Source organism: Ctenopharyngodon idella, chromosome 21 (genome assembly GCF_019924925.1).
Source record: "Ctenopharyngodon idella isolate HZGC_01 chromosome 21, HZGC01, whole genome shotgun sequence".
NCBI classification, from domain to species: Eukaryota; Metazoa; Chordata; class Actinopteri; order Cypriniformes; family Xenocyprididae; genus Ctenopharyngodon; species Ctenopharyngodon idella.
This window is the reverse complement of record NC_067240.1, coordinates 20322634-20339837: the sequence shown is the minus strand read 5'-3', so window position 1 is coordinate 20339837 and position 17204 is coordinate 20322634. Positions and strand designations below refer to the sequence as shown.

The 17204-nt window shown below is 39.3% G+C and overlaps 2 protein-coding genes across 2 annotated transcripts in view; one reads left to right on the top strand and one right to left on the bottom strand.

Annotated features, from left to right (window-relative positions):
- Nucleotides 1-17204, bottom strand: part of slco2b1 (solute carrier organic anion transporter family, member 2B1) — a 207573-nt gene that overhangs the window by 171934 nt on the left and 18435 nt on the right. The gene's annotated exons all lie outside the window — the stretch shown is intronic.
- Nucleotides 7825-9832, top strand: LOC127503369 (olfactory receptor 52N2-like). The gene has a single exon (XM_051877060.1). The coding sequence runs from the start codon at nt 8205-8207 to the stop codon at nt 9144-9146; it is 942 nt and encodes a 313-aa protein (XP_051733020.1). The 5' UTR covers nt 7825-8204; the 3' UTR covers nt 9147-9832.

Below are 17204 nucleotides of genomic sequence, written 5' to 3'. Positions count from 1 at the left end.
GTGCTGTCAGCATTGCTGCAGAGGTTGAAGGGGTGGGGGATCAGCCTGTCAGTGCTCAGACTATACGCGGCACACTGCATCAAATTGGTCTGTATGGCTGTCATCCCAGAAGGAAGCCTCTTCTAAAGATGCACAAGAAAGCCCGCAAACAGTTTGCTGAAGACAAGCAGACTAAGGACATGGATTACTGGAACCATGTCCTGTGGTCTGATGAGACCAAGATAAACTTATTTGGTTCAGATGGTGTCAAGCGTGTGTGGCAGCAACCAGGTGAGGAGTACAAAGACAAGTGTGTCTTGCCTACAGTCAAGCATAGTGGTGGGAGGGTCATGGTCAGGGGCTGCATGAGTGCTGCCGGCATTGGGGAGCTACAGTTCATTGAGGGAACCATGAATGCCAACATGTACTGTGACATACTGAAGCAGAGCATGATCCCCTCCCTTCGGATACTGGGCCGCAGGGCAGTATTCCAACATGATAACGACCCCAAACACACCTCCAATACGACCATTGCCTTGCTAAAGAAGCTGAGGGTACCTAAACCCTATTGAGCATCTGTGGGGCATCCTCAGACAGAAGGTGGAGGAGCGCAAGGTCTCTAACATCCACCAGCTCCATGATGTCGTCATAGAGGAGTGGAAGAGGACTCCAGTGGCAACCTGTGAAGCTCTGGTGAACTCCATGCTCAAGATGGTTAAAGCAGTGCTAGATAACAATGGTGCTCACACAAAATATTGACACTTTGGACACAGTTTTGACATTTTCACTTAGGGGTGTACTCACTTTTGTGGCCAGCGGTTTAGACATTAATGGCTGTGTGTTGAGTTATTTTGAGGGGACAACAAATTTATACTGTTATACAAGCTGTACACTCACTACTTTACATTGTAGCAAAGTGTAATTTCTTCAGTGTTGTCACATGAAAAGATATAATAAAATATTTACAAAAATGTGAGGGGTGTACTCACTTCTGTGAGATACTGTATTTGTCTATATTAGTCATTCAAAAAGGGAAAGCGAAACTAAAACTGCATGTATACAAACCATAAACAAAGCAGCGCTTGCTTACCGTTTTGAATATCAATCATGCCGATCACGTTCTTTATTCCACTCCGCTCATGTTATTATGAAAATATTCAAGTGCTCAGGTAAGATGATGCAAAATTAGAACAACCTTCTGTCAGTGCCGTCATGACTTATTTGCTTGCTTTCATAACTTTTGCTTAAATTCTCGTGAACTGATTCGCTTGCTATACTGAACAGCCAATCAGAGTTCTCTTTCTCTCCAATGGCCCGACAGCGATTCAACATGTCGAATCGGCCAAAAAAAAGCAGATGAGGACCAACTTCAGCCGACGGTGCGGAACACACTGAGAAAACTTAGTCGGTCGACGCACAAAAACTGCCCGACGACCGACCATCGGCTCGGTGTGTTCCGGGCTTAAGGAACACATGATGCCAAATAAAAAAAAGAAAATCATTCAGCAAATCACACAAAATGTGTCAGGTTATGCATGTAACCATGGTTCCCTGAGAATAGGGAATGAGATGCTGTATCTCCTAGGGGTCGCTATGGAGGATGCCTCTGGCATGCCAGGTGTCTGGAGCGTGAGTCTAAACACGACAATAAACTTGACATTGGTATGCGGCAGCCTATGATGTCATCACTGGTGCGACAGAAAAGGGCATCTGTGAATAAAGTTATCCACTTCTTGTCTGAAGGAGACTGGAGCAGGAATGCCTGAACCATGGCAAAGGAACGCAGCCTCTCGTTCCCTATTCTCAGGGAACCATGGTTACATGCGTAACCTGAGACGTTCCCTTTCTAAAGGGAACTCGCGCTGCGTCCCCTAGGCGTCACTATGGGGAACGGAATACCCATGCTGCCATGCTGAAGGGATGAGGGCCTTATTGGCTGAGCTAAGTCAAAGACTCAAAGAGGCTTCATCCATAAGGCGCACCAGCTACAATCATGGGTCAGAGCTTCTCAAGAACGGAGGCCTCAAAAGGATGACTCTAAAAAGAGGAAGCCTAACTTCATACTTAGTGAGCCTCTTGGAAGCTGGCCCGAGAGCCTAAAATACTCAGCTTCCCTAAAAGCAGCCCTAGGAGAGTGGAGGCTTCAACAAGAGGCCTGGCAACACTCTAACCCAAGGGAAATGACGGGTTGAGTCAGCTGTCCCACAAAGCTCCTCAGAGTGGAGGCCTATAGAATGCCTCTCAGATTGAGAGGAGGCCTAGCAACACTTTAAGTGCCCAAGGAGACTCCAAGAGAGCCTAACTACCAAGCATACTATCCTACCGCTTAGCCGAGCTCTAGGAGCGGAGGCCTAGAAAACAACTCTCTAAATCGAGAGGAGGCCTAACAACATCCCACACACCAGATATCTGCAAGGAGGCTCAAAGAGAGCCTACAACCCACAAATGTTATCCCGGTGGAGCTCTAGAGAGTGGAGGCCTCAAGAAAGATAACTCTCTAAAAAGAGAGGAGGCCTGACGATGCGCACATTAGCCAAGGAGGCTCACAGAGAGCCTGACGACTTGGCAAATAATAGTTGCGCCCTAGGAGCAGAGGCCTCAGCATAACAACTCTCCTATCGAGAAGAGGCCTAACGACGTTCCACATTAGGGTATCTTGCGAGGAGGCTCACAGAAAGCCATCGACTCATAATTGTTATCGTTGTGGAGCTCTAAAAAGTGGAGACCTCAATCAAGATAACTCTTTCAAATGAAGGAGGCCTAACAACGTTCACACACTGGACATCTTGTGAGGAGGCTTACAGAGAGCCTTCAACTCAAAACTGCTATCTTAGCGGAACTCTTAGAGAGCAGACGCTTCAATAAAGAAAACTCTCAAATGAAAGGAGGCCTGACAACGCTCATATTAACCAAGGAGGCTCAAGAGAGAGCCTGACGACTTAGCAAATGATAGCCGAGCTCTATGAGCGGAGGTCTCAACGTAGCGACTCTCTTAAGGAGAGGAGTCCTAACAATGCTCTACATATATGATATCTTGCAAGGAGGCTCACAGAGAGCCTACAACTCACAGCTGTTATAATGGCGGAGCTCAAGTGAGTGGAGGCCTCAATAAAGATAACTCTCTGAGCGAGATGAGGCCTGATGACGCTCAAATTTAAGCAAATAAAAGCTGATCTCCAGGATCGGAGGCCTCAGCATAATGACTCTCTTATCGAGAGGAGGCCTAACAACGTTCCACACTTAGAACATTCAATTCAGTTCACATTTATTTGTATAGCGCTTTTCACAATACATATCGTTTCAAAGCAGCTTTACAGAGAATGCATGTCAACATTACAATTTGGAGCATGCAGTTATCTAATAATGTAATAATTTAGACAATTAATTTACAATCACTGTTAGCAATTTAATTGAAGGTAGAAGCAAAGAGCTCCTGGAAAAATGAATTACATATTAACAATAATTAGGATATATAGAAATTTGCGAATGTGCGTGTTAATCCAGATGTTGCAAGAAGGCTCACAGGAAGCCTACAACTCACAGCTGTTATCAGGAAGGCCTCAATAAAGAGAGCGAAGGCCTCAATAAAGATAACCCTCTCAGCGAGAGTAGGCCTGACGACGCTCAAATTTAGCCAAGGAGGCTCACGTAGAGCCTGACAAGTGCTAAATAAGCTTAACAACTCAGCATCACCAGCAGGTGGAGCTCTGCAGATGGAGGCCTTAAAACATTGGCCTAACAACTTCAAAAAACACAGAAAACTAGTTACTGAAAAATACAAGTAAAGATACCGCTTTCTGAATGAAGCTCAAGGAAGCGGAAGAAACCCTGTTAAAACAAAATAGTCACAAAGGAGGCTCACAGAGAGCCTACTACTCAGTAAACTATCTGGCATCAAACAGAGCATTCACAACTAGCCACTAATGCCGAACCATCAGAAAGGCAGATGTAAAAGTAAACAAACTGCCAAAAACATCATGGGACCAGCTTCAGGGCCAGATGTAAAAACTGTGTGATAGCCCCTCCTGGCTCCCGCATCCCCTCAACATCAGCATAATTTGCATGAGTGCGATGGATGCGGGCAGAATAAGGCTTTCCCCAAGATCTCCACACCTCAGTAAGAAGATCTGGGAGAAATGGAAGGCTTGTACAAGCTGGATGGTTATGTCCCGACAGAAAACATTCATCAAGGCGGCCACCAGGGCAACTTGTGCTTCTTGCATTTCCATGGCAGATCTAATCTGGCATGGAACATAACATCCAGTAACTCATCATATGCGGGGCAAGCAGGCTGAGAGCACTCGGAAGCATCAATCTCATCAGCCACATCTTGCACATCATGGCTTGAAGCAAGGAGCACGTTCACTGCCGGATCAGATGATGTAAGAGGTAACACATCATCATCCAGCAGCTTGCCCTTTTCAGCCGCAGATGAATAAAAAATAATCATACCTCTCTCGAATTCATCCACGAGCTCCACCTGCGAGCCCCACGACTTCAGTCTCCTACTCACCTCAGCTGCAGCAGGTCCTGAACCGCGAGAAACAGATGGCTGGCCCGATTCCCTCGAAAAAGTGCCAGATGAGAGCAAAGTTTCCTCATGGGAAAGCGGTCGCAATGCACACAAACAGCCCCCTCAAGGACTGAGCGTGTATGCTCCTCAATCATGCATATAACTCACATATCGTGTGTGTCATCTGGCGTCAGATAATGCTGACAGAGGAACACACTGTTTAAACGACTTAGTGCTAGTGCTCACCATAGTACTAGATCAGGGGTGTCCAACCCTGCTCCTGGAGAGCTACCATCCTGCAGATTTCAGTTCCAACCCCAATCAAAAACACCTAAATCAGCTAATCAAGGTGTTCAGGGTTGCTTGATAATTACAGACAGGTGTGTTGGAGCAATATTGGAACTGAAGTCTGCAGGATGGTGGCTCTCCAGGAGCAGGGTTGGACACCCCTGTACTAGATTTTCTTTAAATAAACACACGTTCAAACAAACTGGTATCCTGAAGACAAGAAAGAGGATGACGTTATTCACAGGTGCCCTTTTATACGGTCGCACCAGTGATGACGTCATAGGCTGCCACCTGCCAATGTCAAGTTCATTGTCATGTTTAGACTCACGTTTCAGATGCCTGGCATGCCAGAAGCATCCCCCATAGCGAACCCTAGGGGACGCAGTGCGAGTTCCCTTTCGAAAGGGAACCATAATGTACATACATTTCCCTGCCTGAAAAAAAAAAATCTCCTTTTAATACTACTTTTCATTATATCATGATTTTCATTCAGTTTAGTACAAACTTGTACCAGGTAGATCAGATGTAAGTGAGTGATACTGCTTTTATACAATCATTATATAATCAAGAGTTTCATATTGAGAGTGTACATTTCAGAAAAAAAGACAGTTGCTTAGCTTGTATATATTTTTTTACACTACCAGTGCAAAGACTTTCAAAACGTCAAAGGCTCAAGCTTTGTGTCACCAAGCACTGCACAGAATGCTATGAATTAGTTTTCTGTGTTGGGATAAGAAGTGAAAATGAAGAAGTTGTTACCTTTAGATATTATTTCTATCTGATCAGGACCTTTTACCTCAGGACATATAGTAAATTGGAAAAAGAAATATAGTGAATAAAACAACATCATTAGTACTACAAATAAACAAGTAAAAAAATAACTTTATTCAACAATATCTAGTGATGGGTGATTTCAAAACACTGCTTCATGAAGCTTCGAAGCTTTACAAATCTTTTGTTTCGAATCAGTGGTTCGGAGCGTGTATCAAACGGCCAAAGTGCCATTGAAATTTCGAAACACTTATGACGTAACGTAGCCTTGTTTACTGAAATCATGTGACTTTCACCCTCCGAACCACTGATTCGAAACAAAAGATTTGTAAAGCTTTGAGGCTTCACAAAGCAGTGTTTTGAAATCGCTCATCACTAGATATCGTTGAATAAAGTCATTTTTTGTTTGTTTTTTTTTTTTTTGTTTTTGGCACACAAAAGTATTCTTGTTGCTTCATAACATAAAGGTTGAACCACTGTAGTCACATGAACTGTTTTAAATATGTCTTTAGTATCTTTCTGGTCATCTGAAAGTGTTAATTATCTTGCTGGCAATGGAGGCCTCACTGAGCCATTGGATTTTATCAAACATATCTTAATTTGTGTGGAACGACGTAAGGGTGAGTAATTAATGACAGAAGAGACACAATCGTTATAAATGATGAACCGATTTTATTTAGGCTTTTATTCACATACAAACACTGATCAGCAGATGAGCACTCAAATTTGGTTAATGGAAGCTTAAGCATGCTTGACATGCAAGAACCAATGAGGTTAATTCTTGAGTGTGCCACCAGCACAATTGAGCTTCTGCAAGAACCAGTGAGGTTTGTTCTCACACATCAATCAAGCATACATGAGTTTCCGCTTACCATATTTGAGTGCTCACTGATCAATGTTTATATGTGAATGAAAGTCTAAATTAAATCTGTTTATCATTTAAATCCATTGTGTCTCTTTACAATTTAAGTTCTCTGATGCCCATACTCTTTTAGGATAGAGAGAGAGAAAAAAAGAAGATTTTAATAAGTACAAACAAAATGGGATTCCAGCTCCTTCAGAGCTCGGATACTTAAACATCTTTACAGCACATTACAGTACAAGCAAACCTGATCAGTAGTCCACCAATCACAGCAATAGAGAATTGTTTTACACCCTGGGGTATGGCAAAAAAACAGTTTTTGTGTGACACACATATAAAATGGTCAAGTCAACTCCTCTGAAACACATGAAGGATTTGCTATTGAATCTCATGATCACCAAGTTAAAGGGAATGCAGCTGTGTGCCACTATATATTAAACTAAAGTGACAACTATTTATCTATCAGTCATCTACCTTGGTAAGTATACATGCATCAGTGGGGTAAACAGTTAAGAGGTGTTTTTATTTTTCATTATCAGCAACTGTCAAATATTTCTTACCTGCTGCTGTGGATAAAAGTTTTTAAGAATTGGTTTCACACAGCAAGCGTGAGCAGCGCATATTTTTTTCGGCATGCATGTTAACCAGTTATTGCATTCACACCGGGAGCAGGAGCAGCGCGTCAGCGTCAAGCAGGAGCGTCGCGTGAGCAGCAGTAAAGCGGGGGTTTCGGCGCCGAGTCTATTTTTGCTGCGCTGCTGACGCTCAATTAACGTGAAAGTACACTTCTGATGGACAAAATAAATATGATTTCACACTAAATGTGCTAAAAATGCACATAATATGCATGTCTAGTGTGTTTTAACAAGAATTTGACTATGTCAGGAAAAAAAGTAAAAAAGAAAAAAAAAAAAGAATAAAAAGAAAAATATTTATAGAACATTTACCCATTTAAACTTGTTTTTAAATATTCAGTTTGGACGAAAGCATGGTGTATTATTAAAAAAAAAAAAAAAAAAAAAAACTAAAGTAAACTAGCCAGAAAATATGATAGATAAACATTCTTTTAGTTGTTACAATGACAGGTATATAGGCTCTTGCACTACCCAAATCAAACCCGAGTTTGCTGTCTTGTAAACATGTACACGCGGTAAAACACATGTAACACATGTAAAACACAAAGCTTACTTTATTCGTGTGCAGCAATGGATGACAGGAGGCATTTATTTATTCATGTATTTATTTATTACGTTTACATGGGAATGTTGCACAACTCCACGTTAACAAACTTTCAAGACTAGCTTATAAATGACCAACTTATAAAAACAAATGTATAGTTGTCATTGTAAAGAAATGCTCACTTCATATGTACTATGAATACACTCGCGAGTCTCTGCAGCTGAAGTGACGATGTAGTTACGCTCACGGGCCGGTCAAGCTTGCAGTGTGAAATGGGTGTAGAGGGATGAGCAAATATTGTTCTTTTTTGGCCACAATGTGAAGATTACAATGTAAAGATTTTTTTTGTTTGTTTGTTTGTTTGTTTTTTGTTTTTTTTTGTTTTTTTGACATTATTACTTCTGTTCTTGTTAAGTATTTGATATTATAGAGTACATACTGTATGTGCTGCATTAATTCCTGTTCTGACTCTATCTAGGCTGTGTTTCACAAAAGCATCATAAGCTTAAGTCGATACCACAATCTGCTGTCTCTACGATCTACTTAGGCTTATACAATGCTTTTTGGAAAACACAGCCCTGTACTGTAACGTATGTTTTGTTTAGGTCACAGATGGACAACCTGACATTCAGATACAGCATACTCCTAATGGAGGGACTACAAGTTACACATCTGTCCAATCATCTTGTATTCATGCTTTTTTTGCTTGCTTATATATTTATTATAGTATCTAACATTGGGATTTTGATTCAGATATCAGTGGAAAAAAAGTTACATCAACCTATGCACATTCTTTTCTGCAATTTGCCACTGAATGATGTATTAGGGACAATTGTTCTTTTGCCACGCTTGATGAGTCAAATTTTAACAGACCCCTCTGAGCGCTACATCACATATGCGGAGTGCGCTATCCAAGCTTTTTTTGGACATGTATATGGGACAGCATCCCACACTATTCTAATGATCATGGCCTTCGACAGATATGTGGCCATATGCAATCCATTGCGATACCCAACTATAATGAGCAATAATATGGTGGTTAAACTGTCGGCAGGAGCCTGGGGTGCTGCAGTAGTGCTGGTGGGAATTCTGATCGGCCTCAGTGTGCGTCTGTCTCACTGCAGATCTGTGATTCAAAATCTGTTTTGTGACAACGCTTCCCTATTTAAACTGTCCTGTGAAAATACAGTGATTAATAATGTATATGGATTAACTTTTACTGTGGTTTTACTAACGTCCTCATTGGGGAGTGTGGTATTCACATATCTCAGAATAGTGATGGTATGCTTCAAAAGCAAAAACAAAGCAACCAACAGCAAAGCAATAAAAACCTGCAGTGCTCACCTGGCTGTTTATGTAATCATGATGGTTTCTGGATTCACCACAATTTTTCTTCATCGTTTCCCTGCATACACTGAAAGTAGAAATTTATCTAGTATAATGTTCCATGTTATTCCACCAAGCTTGAATCCCATAATATATGGTTTGCAAGCCAAGGAAATCAGACAGAGACTGTTTAAACTTGTTTATAAAAGTAAAGTTAACTCAATGTGATTTTTGTTACATTACAAATATTTCGTTATATTATAACTTTTCATTAAGTGCTAATGATAAAGTTTAAATGATAAATATACAGTGGTCTGCATTCTGTTCATTCTAAACATTACTTGTGTAAATAGTGTATTGTATATAACATTTTATGCATAGGAGGCATCAGCTGTGATAAATCTGAACAGTGGAGCTATAAAATATGCACTAATAATAACACCCTACTTCAGGTCAGAGGTGAAGAAATCATAAATAAAATATGAAGCATAAAGGGGCATATTTAAATCAAGAAAGAAATTTAAGAAATACATGATGCTAAATAAAAAATAAAATAAAAAAAGAAGACATTCAGCAAGTCACACAAATCTATAATGTACATAAATTTCCCTGCCTGAAAAAAAAAAAAAAAAAAAAAAAAGCTCTTCTTTTAATACTAATTTCCATTATATCATGATTTTCATTAAATTTAGTACCAACTTGAAAATGTCATGCAACCACATTGAACTAACAACATTGTGGACTTTGTAATATTAAGATATACCTCAAACAAGTGGGCAACACCTCTAGAATGATTACCAGTGGCAGGCAGATCAGATGTGATCGAGTAATACGGCTTTATTACAATCATTATATAGTCAAGAGTTTCATATTGAGAGTATACATTTCAGAAAAAGGCAATTAGCTTTTTTTTTTTTCTTCACTATCAATGCAAAGAGTTTCTAAAAAAGTCAAAGGCTCAAGCTTTGTGTCACCAAGAAATGCACAGAATGCTGTGATTTAGGCAAGGCAAGTTTATTTATATAGCACATTTCATAGACAATGGTCATTCAAAGTGCTTTACATAGAAAAGGAATTAAAATAAGCATAAAATAATCACAACACACACACACAAACTCGATTCCAAAAAAGTTGGGACACTGTACAAATTGTGAATAAAAAAGGAATGCAATGATGTGGAAGTTTCAAATTTCAATATTTTATTCAGAATACAACATAGATGACATATCAAAAGTTTAAACTGAGAAAATGTATTATTTTAAGGGAAAAATAAATTGATTTTAAATTTCATGGCATCAACACATCTCAAAAAAGTTGGGACAAGGCCATGTTTACCACTGTGTGGCATCCCCTCTTCTTTTTATAACAGTCTGCAAACGTCTGAGGACTGAGGAGACAAGTTGCTCAAGTTTAGGAATAGGAATGTTGTCCCATTCTTGTCTAATACAGGCTTCTAGTTGCTCAACTGTCTTAGGTCTTCTTTGTCGCATCTTCCTCTTTATGATGCGCCAAATGTTTTCTATGGGTGAAAGATCTGGACTGCAGGCTGGCCATTTCAGTACCCGGATCCTTCTTCTACGCAGCCATGATGTTGTAATTGATGCAGTATGTGGTCTGGCATTGTCATGTTGGAAAACGCAAGGTCTTCCCTGAAAGAGACGACGTCTGGATGGGAGCATATGTTGTTCTAGAATTTGGATATACCTTTCAGCATTGATGGTGCCTTTCCAGATGTGTAAGCTGCCCATGCCACACGCACTCATGAAACCCCATACCATCAGAGATGCAGGCTTCTGAACTGAGCGCTGATAACAACTTGGGTTGTCCTTGTCCTCTTTAGTCCGGACGACATGGCGTCCCAGTTTTCCAAAAAGAACTTCAAATTTTGATTTGTCTGACCACAGAACAGTTTTCCACTTTGCCACAGTCCATTTTAAATTAGCCTTGGCCCAGAGAAAACGCCTGCGCTTCTGGATCATGTTTAGATATGGCTTCTTTTTTGACCTATAGAGTTTTAGCCGGCAATGGCGAATGGCACGGTGGATTGTGTTCACCAACAATGTTTTCTGGAAGTATTCCTGAGCCCATGTTGTGATTTCCTTTTACAGTAGCATTCCTGTATGTGATGCAGTGCCGTCTAAGGGCCCGAAGATCACAGGCACCCAGTATGGTTTTCCGGCCTTGACCCTTACGCACAGAGATTGTTCCAGATTCTCTGAATCTTTGGATGATATTATGCACTGTAGATGATGATAACTTCAAACTCTTTGCAATTTTTCTCTGAGAAACTCCTTTCTGATATTGCTCCACTATTTTTCACTGCAGCATTGGGGGAATTGGTGATCCTCTGCCCATCTTGACTTCTGAGAGACACTCCCACTCTGAGAGGCTCTTTTTATACCCAATCATGTTGCCAATTGACCTAATAAGTTGCAAATTGGTCCTCCAGCTGTTCCTTATATGTACATTTAACTTTTCCGGCCTCTTATTGCTACCTGTCCCAACTTTTTTGGAATGTGTAGCTCTCATGAAATCCAAAATGAGCCAATATTTGGCATGACATTTCAAAATGTCTCACTTTCAACATTTGATAAGTTATCTATATTCTATTGTGAATAAAATATAAGTTTATGAGATTTGTAAATTATTGCATTCCTTTTTTATTCACAATTTGTACAGTGTCCCAACTTTTTTGGAATCGGGTTTGTATATATATATTTGAATATGAGCAATATCACATGAGTAGCCATGCGATATAGCTGTATATCAGCACAGCTGTGATTCTTCCATAGGTAATCACAGCGTGCTGATATACAGCCATATTGCACGGCCACGAGTGTGATATTGCATTTATGCAACAGTTCAATGGCACGAGTGTGTAAATAAATACGAAACGGATTGTCGTTGAAAACCCTCTACTTCCTTCCGCCACAGATTGAAATCTCAAGTTGACAGTTTAACAGTTGAGCCAATACTGAGTTGGCGTTTGGACATAAACAAAGAAGCCTGCACTGAGTTCACTAAGTATAACAACGGTTTAAATCGTGAAAGTCGTTATTTTTGTTTTGTTTTTGCACAAAAAGTATTCTGGTCGCTTCATAACATTAAGGTTGAACCAATGTAGTCATGTTGACTATTTTAACCATGTTTTTAACTACCTTTATGGACATCAAAAGGTGCAATGACATTGCTGCCTATGTGTGGATCAGATACCCTCGGATTTCATCAAAAATATTTTAATTTGTGTTTCGAATATGAAGGTCTTACGGGTGTGGAACAACATAAGGGTGAGTAATTAATGACAGAAATTTCATTTTTGGGTGAACTAACCCTTGAATGTCCTGAGGAAAGCAATCTTTGTCTTTGTTCTTTTAACATCAAGCTGTCATCTTTAATTTCGATGTAAATATAAAGTTATGAAACTTAATATAGCCATTAAGCCAAATCTATTTGCTCTGGAACAAGTAATAAATTAATAGGACCAAAGATTGCCCGTTTGATATACCCAAAATGAATTATACCTCATGTTTAAATAAGAGCCAGTGGCAAATTCCTGATGGACTGCTCGAGATGAAGCTGTTCTCGGGGGATACATGAACGGTCGCTGACGGCCTGGAGCTCACATCTCCGAAAGCTTCTAAACAAACTTTCAAATAGGCGCTATGTTTACATATAAATGACATATCTGAGGTCTAAACAACATCTCGGTTACAAAGGTAACCCTCGTTTCCTGAAGGAGGGATTGGAGACGTATGTAGGACAGACCGATGAATAGGAATCTTGCTAGAGAAGCCAATCTACTTCGAGTGTAACTAAAACGAGCCAATGCACATTGGCATGCAGTTATTTGCAGCAGCTGCTCTGCCCTGATAGGCTATCTAAAGCAAAGGCAACGATAGGCCATTTAATGTGATAGCAACAATACGCCCGATGGCAACTATATTCCATGTAATGCAAAAAAGTCATGAGGTCCGTTTAAAGCAAAGGCAACGATATGCCATGTTACGCGAAAGCCACTATTAGGCTGTTATATGTGAAGACCACGAAAGGCCCATTATGAATAACAATGAAAGGTCATGATAAGCCAATGATGTAAAGGGACGTATTTGTGAAGACCGAAGCTGAAGATAAAGTAGAAAATGATGACACCATCACCAGTAGCTAGCGAGTAATAGTCAACATGCCTTGATTATTACTATGAGCGAATAATGATCATTTGAGTTACATTAGGTAAATAATGAAAGGTATAGTTTCTAAAGGAAAGACTCATTTGATATGTTGGGCATGACTCCCGCTCACGGCTAGATAGAACTAAGCAGACAGAACTTCGTCTAACCGTCAGGACCTGCCGAGAGAACCCCCGAAAGAAATTAACCAGATCAGCATTACATAAGTACAAGAATACTCGAAATCCATGACGCAGATAAAGATTGAGAAACCTCGTCGTACAATGCCCTTGCAGAAGGGAAGTGCTTTACTTGATAACGCTTTACTAGCTAACCTTAGCTGGCTAAACCCTGCAAAAGCTAGCAAACCTTTGCAAAAGGACAACAGAATTGCAGAGTCTAAACCAAAGTTGCACGTGTTTAGGTCCTGTCAGTTGTGCGCGCTATTTTCTGTGCGCACACGGATGCTCATGCACACGTGGACACCGAATTACGTTCACTTTCGCATCTATTTGTGCTTGGATGGACACATACACGCAGATTTATGTCAAAATATCCTTGTACACAGTGCATATGGCTTAGGTAACGCGAAAAAAAGAAAACTGATGTGTATCATTATAGGGTATCCGCGCATTCGATCTTAAAGTTATAGCAGGCTTGCTGCTTTCTGTGTCATGAATGTTAATGAACAACAAAATACAAAGAGGAAATCACTTTTGCAGCTTTAGAGACAATATGTAAGATTAAAATACACTATACAAAACCACTTGCTCCGTGTTATATTTTTCGTTGTATACTTTGTGTAAAGTGCGTACTTACATTATCCTAAATGTTACCGAGATTTGTAAATTCAGAGAAATTCACAAATTTAAAATAATGCCCGTCCCTTGTCGCCTGTCAATGATGTGACATCTGCAATTCTGCATTATCCCTGGATTCCTCTTGTACTGCATAGTAACCAAGGAATCAGACATTGACAGCTGCGTGATGTCTAGCGGCACGCTGTTGTTTCATTCAAACATTATGAAACATGACAATCAAACTTTGGAATAAAAAGAGAATTGGAGCGAGGATCAATATCAGCGTGGGGTTTACGAAATGCGACAGCTTTGCGACGAACTTCGACTTGACAGAGACGCCGCTCTAGCACATTATTAGACAGGTAAGCAAAAGCACACAAGACGAATTAATGTTATGTAGCTCAACACGATGGAATGTTAGAATATCATCAGTGTGATATTCTAATGTTGATCTAGCTTACAGTCAACAGACTGCGTTACCTCACAATTTTAATTCATAAAATAAACTTACCTGTATGAGTAGTATTTCAGCACTTGCAAGTACTTCGGTAGAATAATTGTCCTCATTCCTTTTATATCCCCTGGGACTCGCGTGTGGCACTCGATATCTGTCTCTCATTAGTAATCGCGCCCGCGATTCCACGCCGAGATTGTGCCTTTAGCACAGATAAATTAAATTTGTTTTATATAGTGAATGCAGTGTTATTTTACATTTGAATTATTCATTTCCTGGACCTGAATACTTACCTGTAAAATATAAAACACTATTTATTTATTTATTTATTTAATTTAAATCACCCCAATCGTTCTAGAATTGTTATTACTTTCCAAATAGGGTTATTAAAGTAATCTGTTGAATTTATGTCATAGGCCTATCGTAATATATAGTCGCATAAAAAAAGATAACGCAATGTTTTGTTGGGAATGATCTTTAGCTGTACAAATCGACTGTCCCTTTCCTGCACACACGCTTAGAAAATATGATGCACGTGCCGTGCACAACGCTGTAGCATTATGGAAGGCCAAAAGGGCCAAAAACACGTGAATTTTAACACGTCAACAACACGTTAAATACGTGTATTTGACGTGTTTTTTTCGCGTGAAATAAGCATTAAAAATCTGTTTGAACGGGTCAGTGTCATTGGCTGCTGAAAACTTGGGTCAAACCATTTCTGTGAGCTTAAGGGGGTGTATCATTCATTTACTAGGATGCCACCATTTAACATGCTAGATCAGCTTATTCAGCCTTTTTATTTTGTCTTTTTTGTACAACCTATAAAAATAATATATTTAAATTGCCGTTTTATGAAAAAATAGATTTAATTTTATACTATTGGTTTTTTATTATTATTTTTTTTATTATTATTTTGACAATAAAATGCAGCATTATAAGCTCACTGAATCCGAGTATGCTCTCTCTCAGCCATAGGATCTGCAAAGTTTTTTCTCTGGTCTGTGTTGGGGTGGGAGACATAGGCTAGCTGAAGAAGATTGGTGTATGACTAGAGATGATAGACCTGCAAAGTTTTGTTCTAACGAAATAGTGCAGGTAGTCATACACAAATACAATTTTAAACTTATAATAATGTACGATGCTCTGTGTGTGTCTGTGTCAGAACATGGGAGCGGAGCGCACGCTCAAACGTTTGTGACATGATGGATCGATAATATATGAAATAAGTTGTTTCTAGTCGACTAGTAGTAGTTAATTTAAGTCAATAGTTTACTAATCACATTTAAATTAATTTAATTTCTTAAATATTAGAGAGAATAAACCATAATAATGAGCGTTTACATAATATAGGCTATATAGCACTCAAGCTCACGCATAAAGCTTGCCATAAAAAAATGGCTAACTTAATGATTATGAATGTGACAAAAAACAGCAAGGAGATTTTAATTGTTTATTAATAAACTATTTTTTCTGAATCAGTGTCGGCTGCAAAGATATTGACATTGTTGACTCTCATCATCTCCGCAGAGATGCACATTTCATTCGGATTAGGCCTACATAATCAGAGCGTAGACTATTTCGTTTAAAAGTAGACATTTCACGCTTTCTATAGATATATTTCTCATGTCTGCGAGGCAAGCAGCCTATACGCTGAGTTTCGGTTAATTTAGCCTATAAGAAGCGCTCCAGTTCACGTGCAAGTGATCGCGCCCGCGCCTCCATGTCATGATTATATTGTCAACTATATTTGCTTCTTATTTATTAAATCCAGGCAATTGGTTGATGAAACATTGATTAAAATTAAGATACAATTTTTACAAAACGAAATTCACTTTAAAGAAAGGCTTTCTACAAAATAAAACTTAATGAAGTGGTCAAAATCATGTTTGGCCCACTCCATGTCTTCCGATATATTGCGCATCTTATGTTTTCTATCTTAGTCATGCAGTTCACTTTTCATAATCAAATAGATGAAATTAAAAAAATTACATTATAATGGGCCTATTTAAATATAAAGAAAACGTATTTGGATTTTTTAATGGCTACCAACATGTATACAGTACAGAGAAATTTCATGTCGTGAGCAAGAGCGGATCATTATTTTTAGACTTATCTGTTGGCCAGTTGTGGTCTGTTCAATAATTATTTAATGTTCTAAACCATCGATTGTGTTTAATTGTTCCACTAGTAACGATGTACAACGGAGCCCCGACCTTTGCAAAAATAAAAATATACAGACTTTTAGTAGGCCTACATTTTACAGTTCCAGTATTTTTAGGACAATATAAATATAGCCTGCATGCCCTGACAAAACCAAATTTTTAGCATTTTTACTGTGCCATTGCCAATGTTTTTTTTTTTTTCTTTTTTTTTTTTTTTTCTCCATGAACCATTAAACGTGGTATTATGACAATGCATACTGAGCCCATTTCCCGGCGCGATTTCTTGGCCACCACAGAGTTGAATTCGTTAAAATTGACATAAGTCAGTAAATATGACGCACTGCCCTAACGAAAGCCACATTTTGAACACTTTTTACTGTATCAGCCTTTTTTTTTTAACGTGGCAAAAAGGGCAATGCACACAGCCATTCATGTCGTCACAGAGAATGCTTAAAAGCGGACATAAGGTCGTGATATATACTGCTCTACGAAAGTCAAATTTTCAGCAAATAGATCGTTATTAATTCATGCACATCCATACTCTCATTTTCTGCATAATTTTGAGTTGACGAAGCTCTCATGTCCGCAGGACACGCCTTTGGAGAGAAATAGAACTTTCATAAGAACTACATAATCAGACAGGGAGTATCTGTTTTCGATTTGAATTGGTTTGTTAAGATTAGAAAATTCGAGCTTTCAATAGA

What these genes read in the sequence shown, in the direction of transcription:
- LOC127503369 (XM_051877060.1), top strand. Translation starts at nt 8,205, where the DNA reads ATGGACAACCTGACATTCAGATACAGCATACTCCTAATGGAGGGACTA.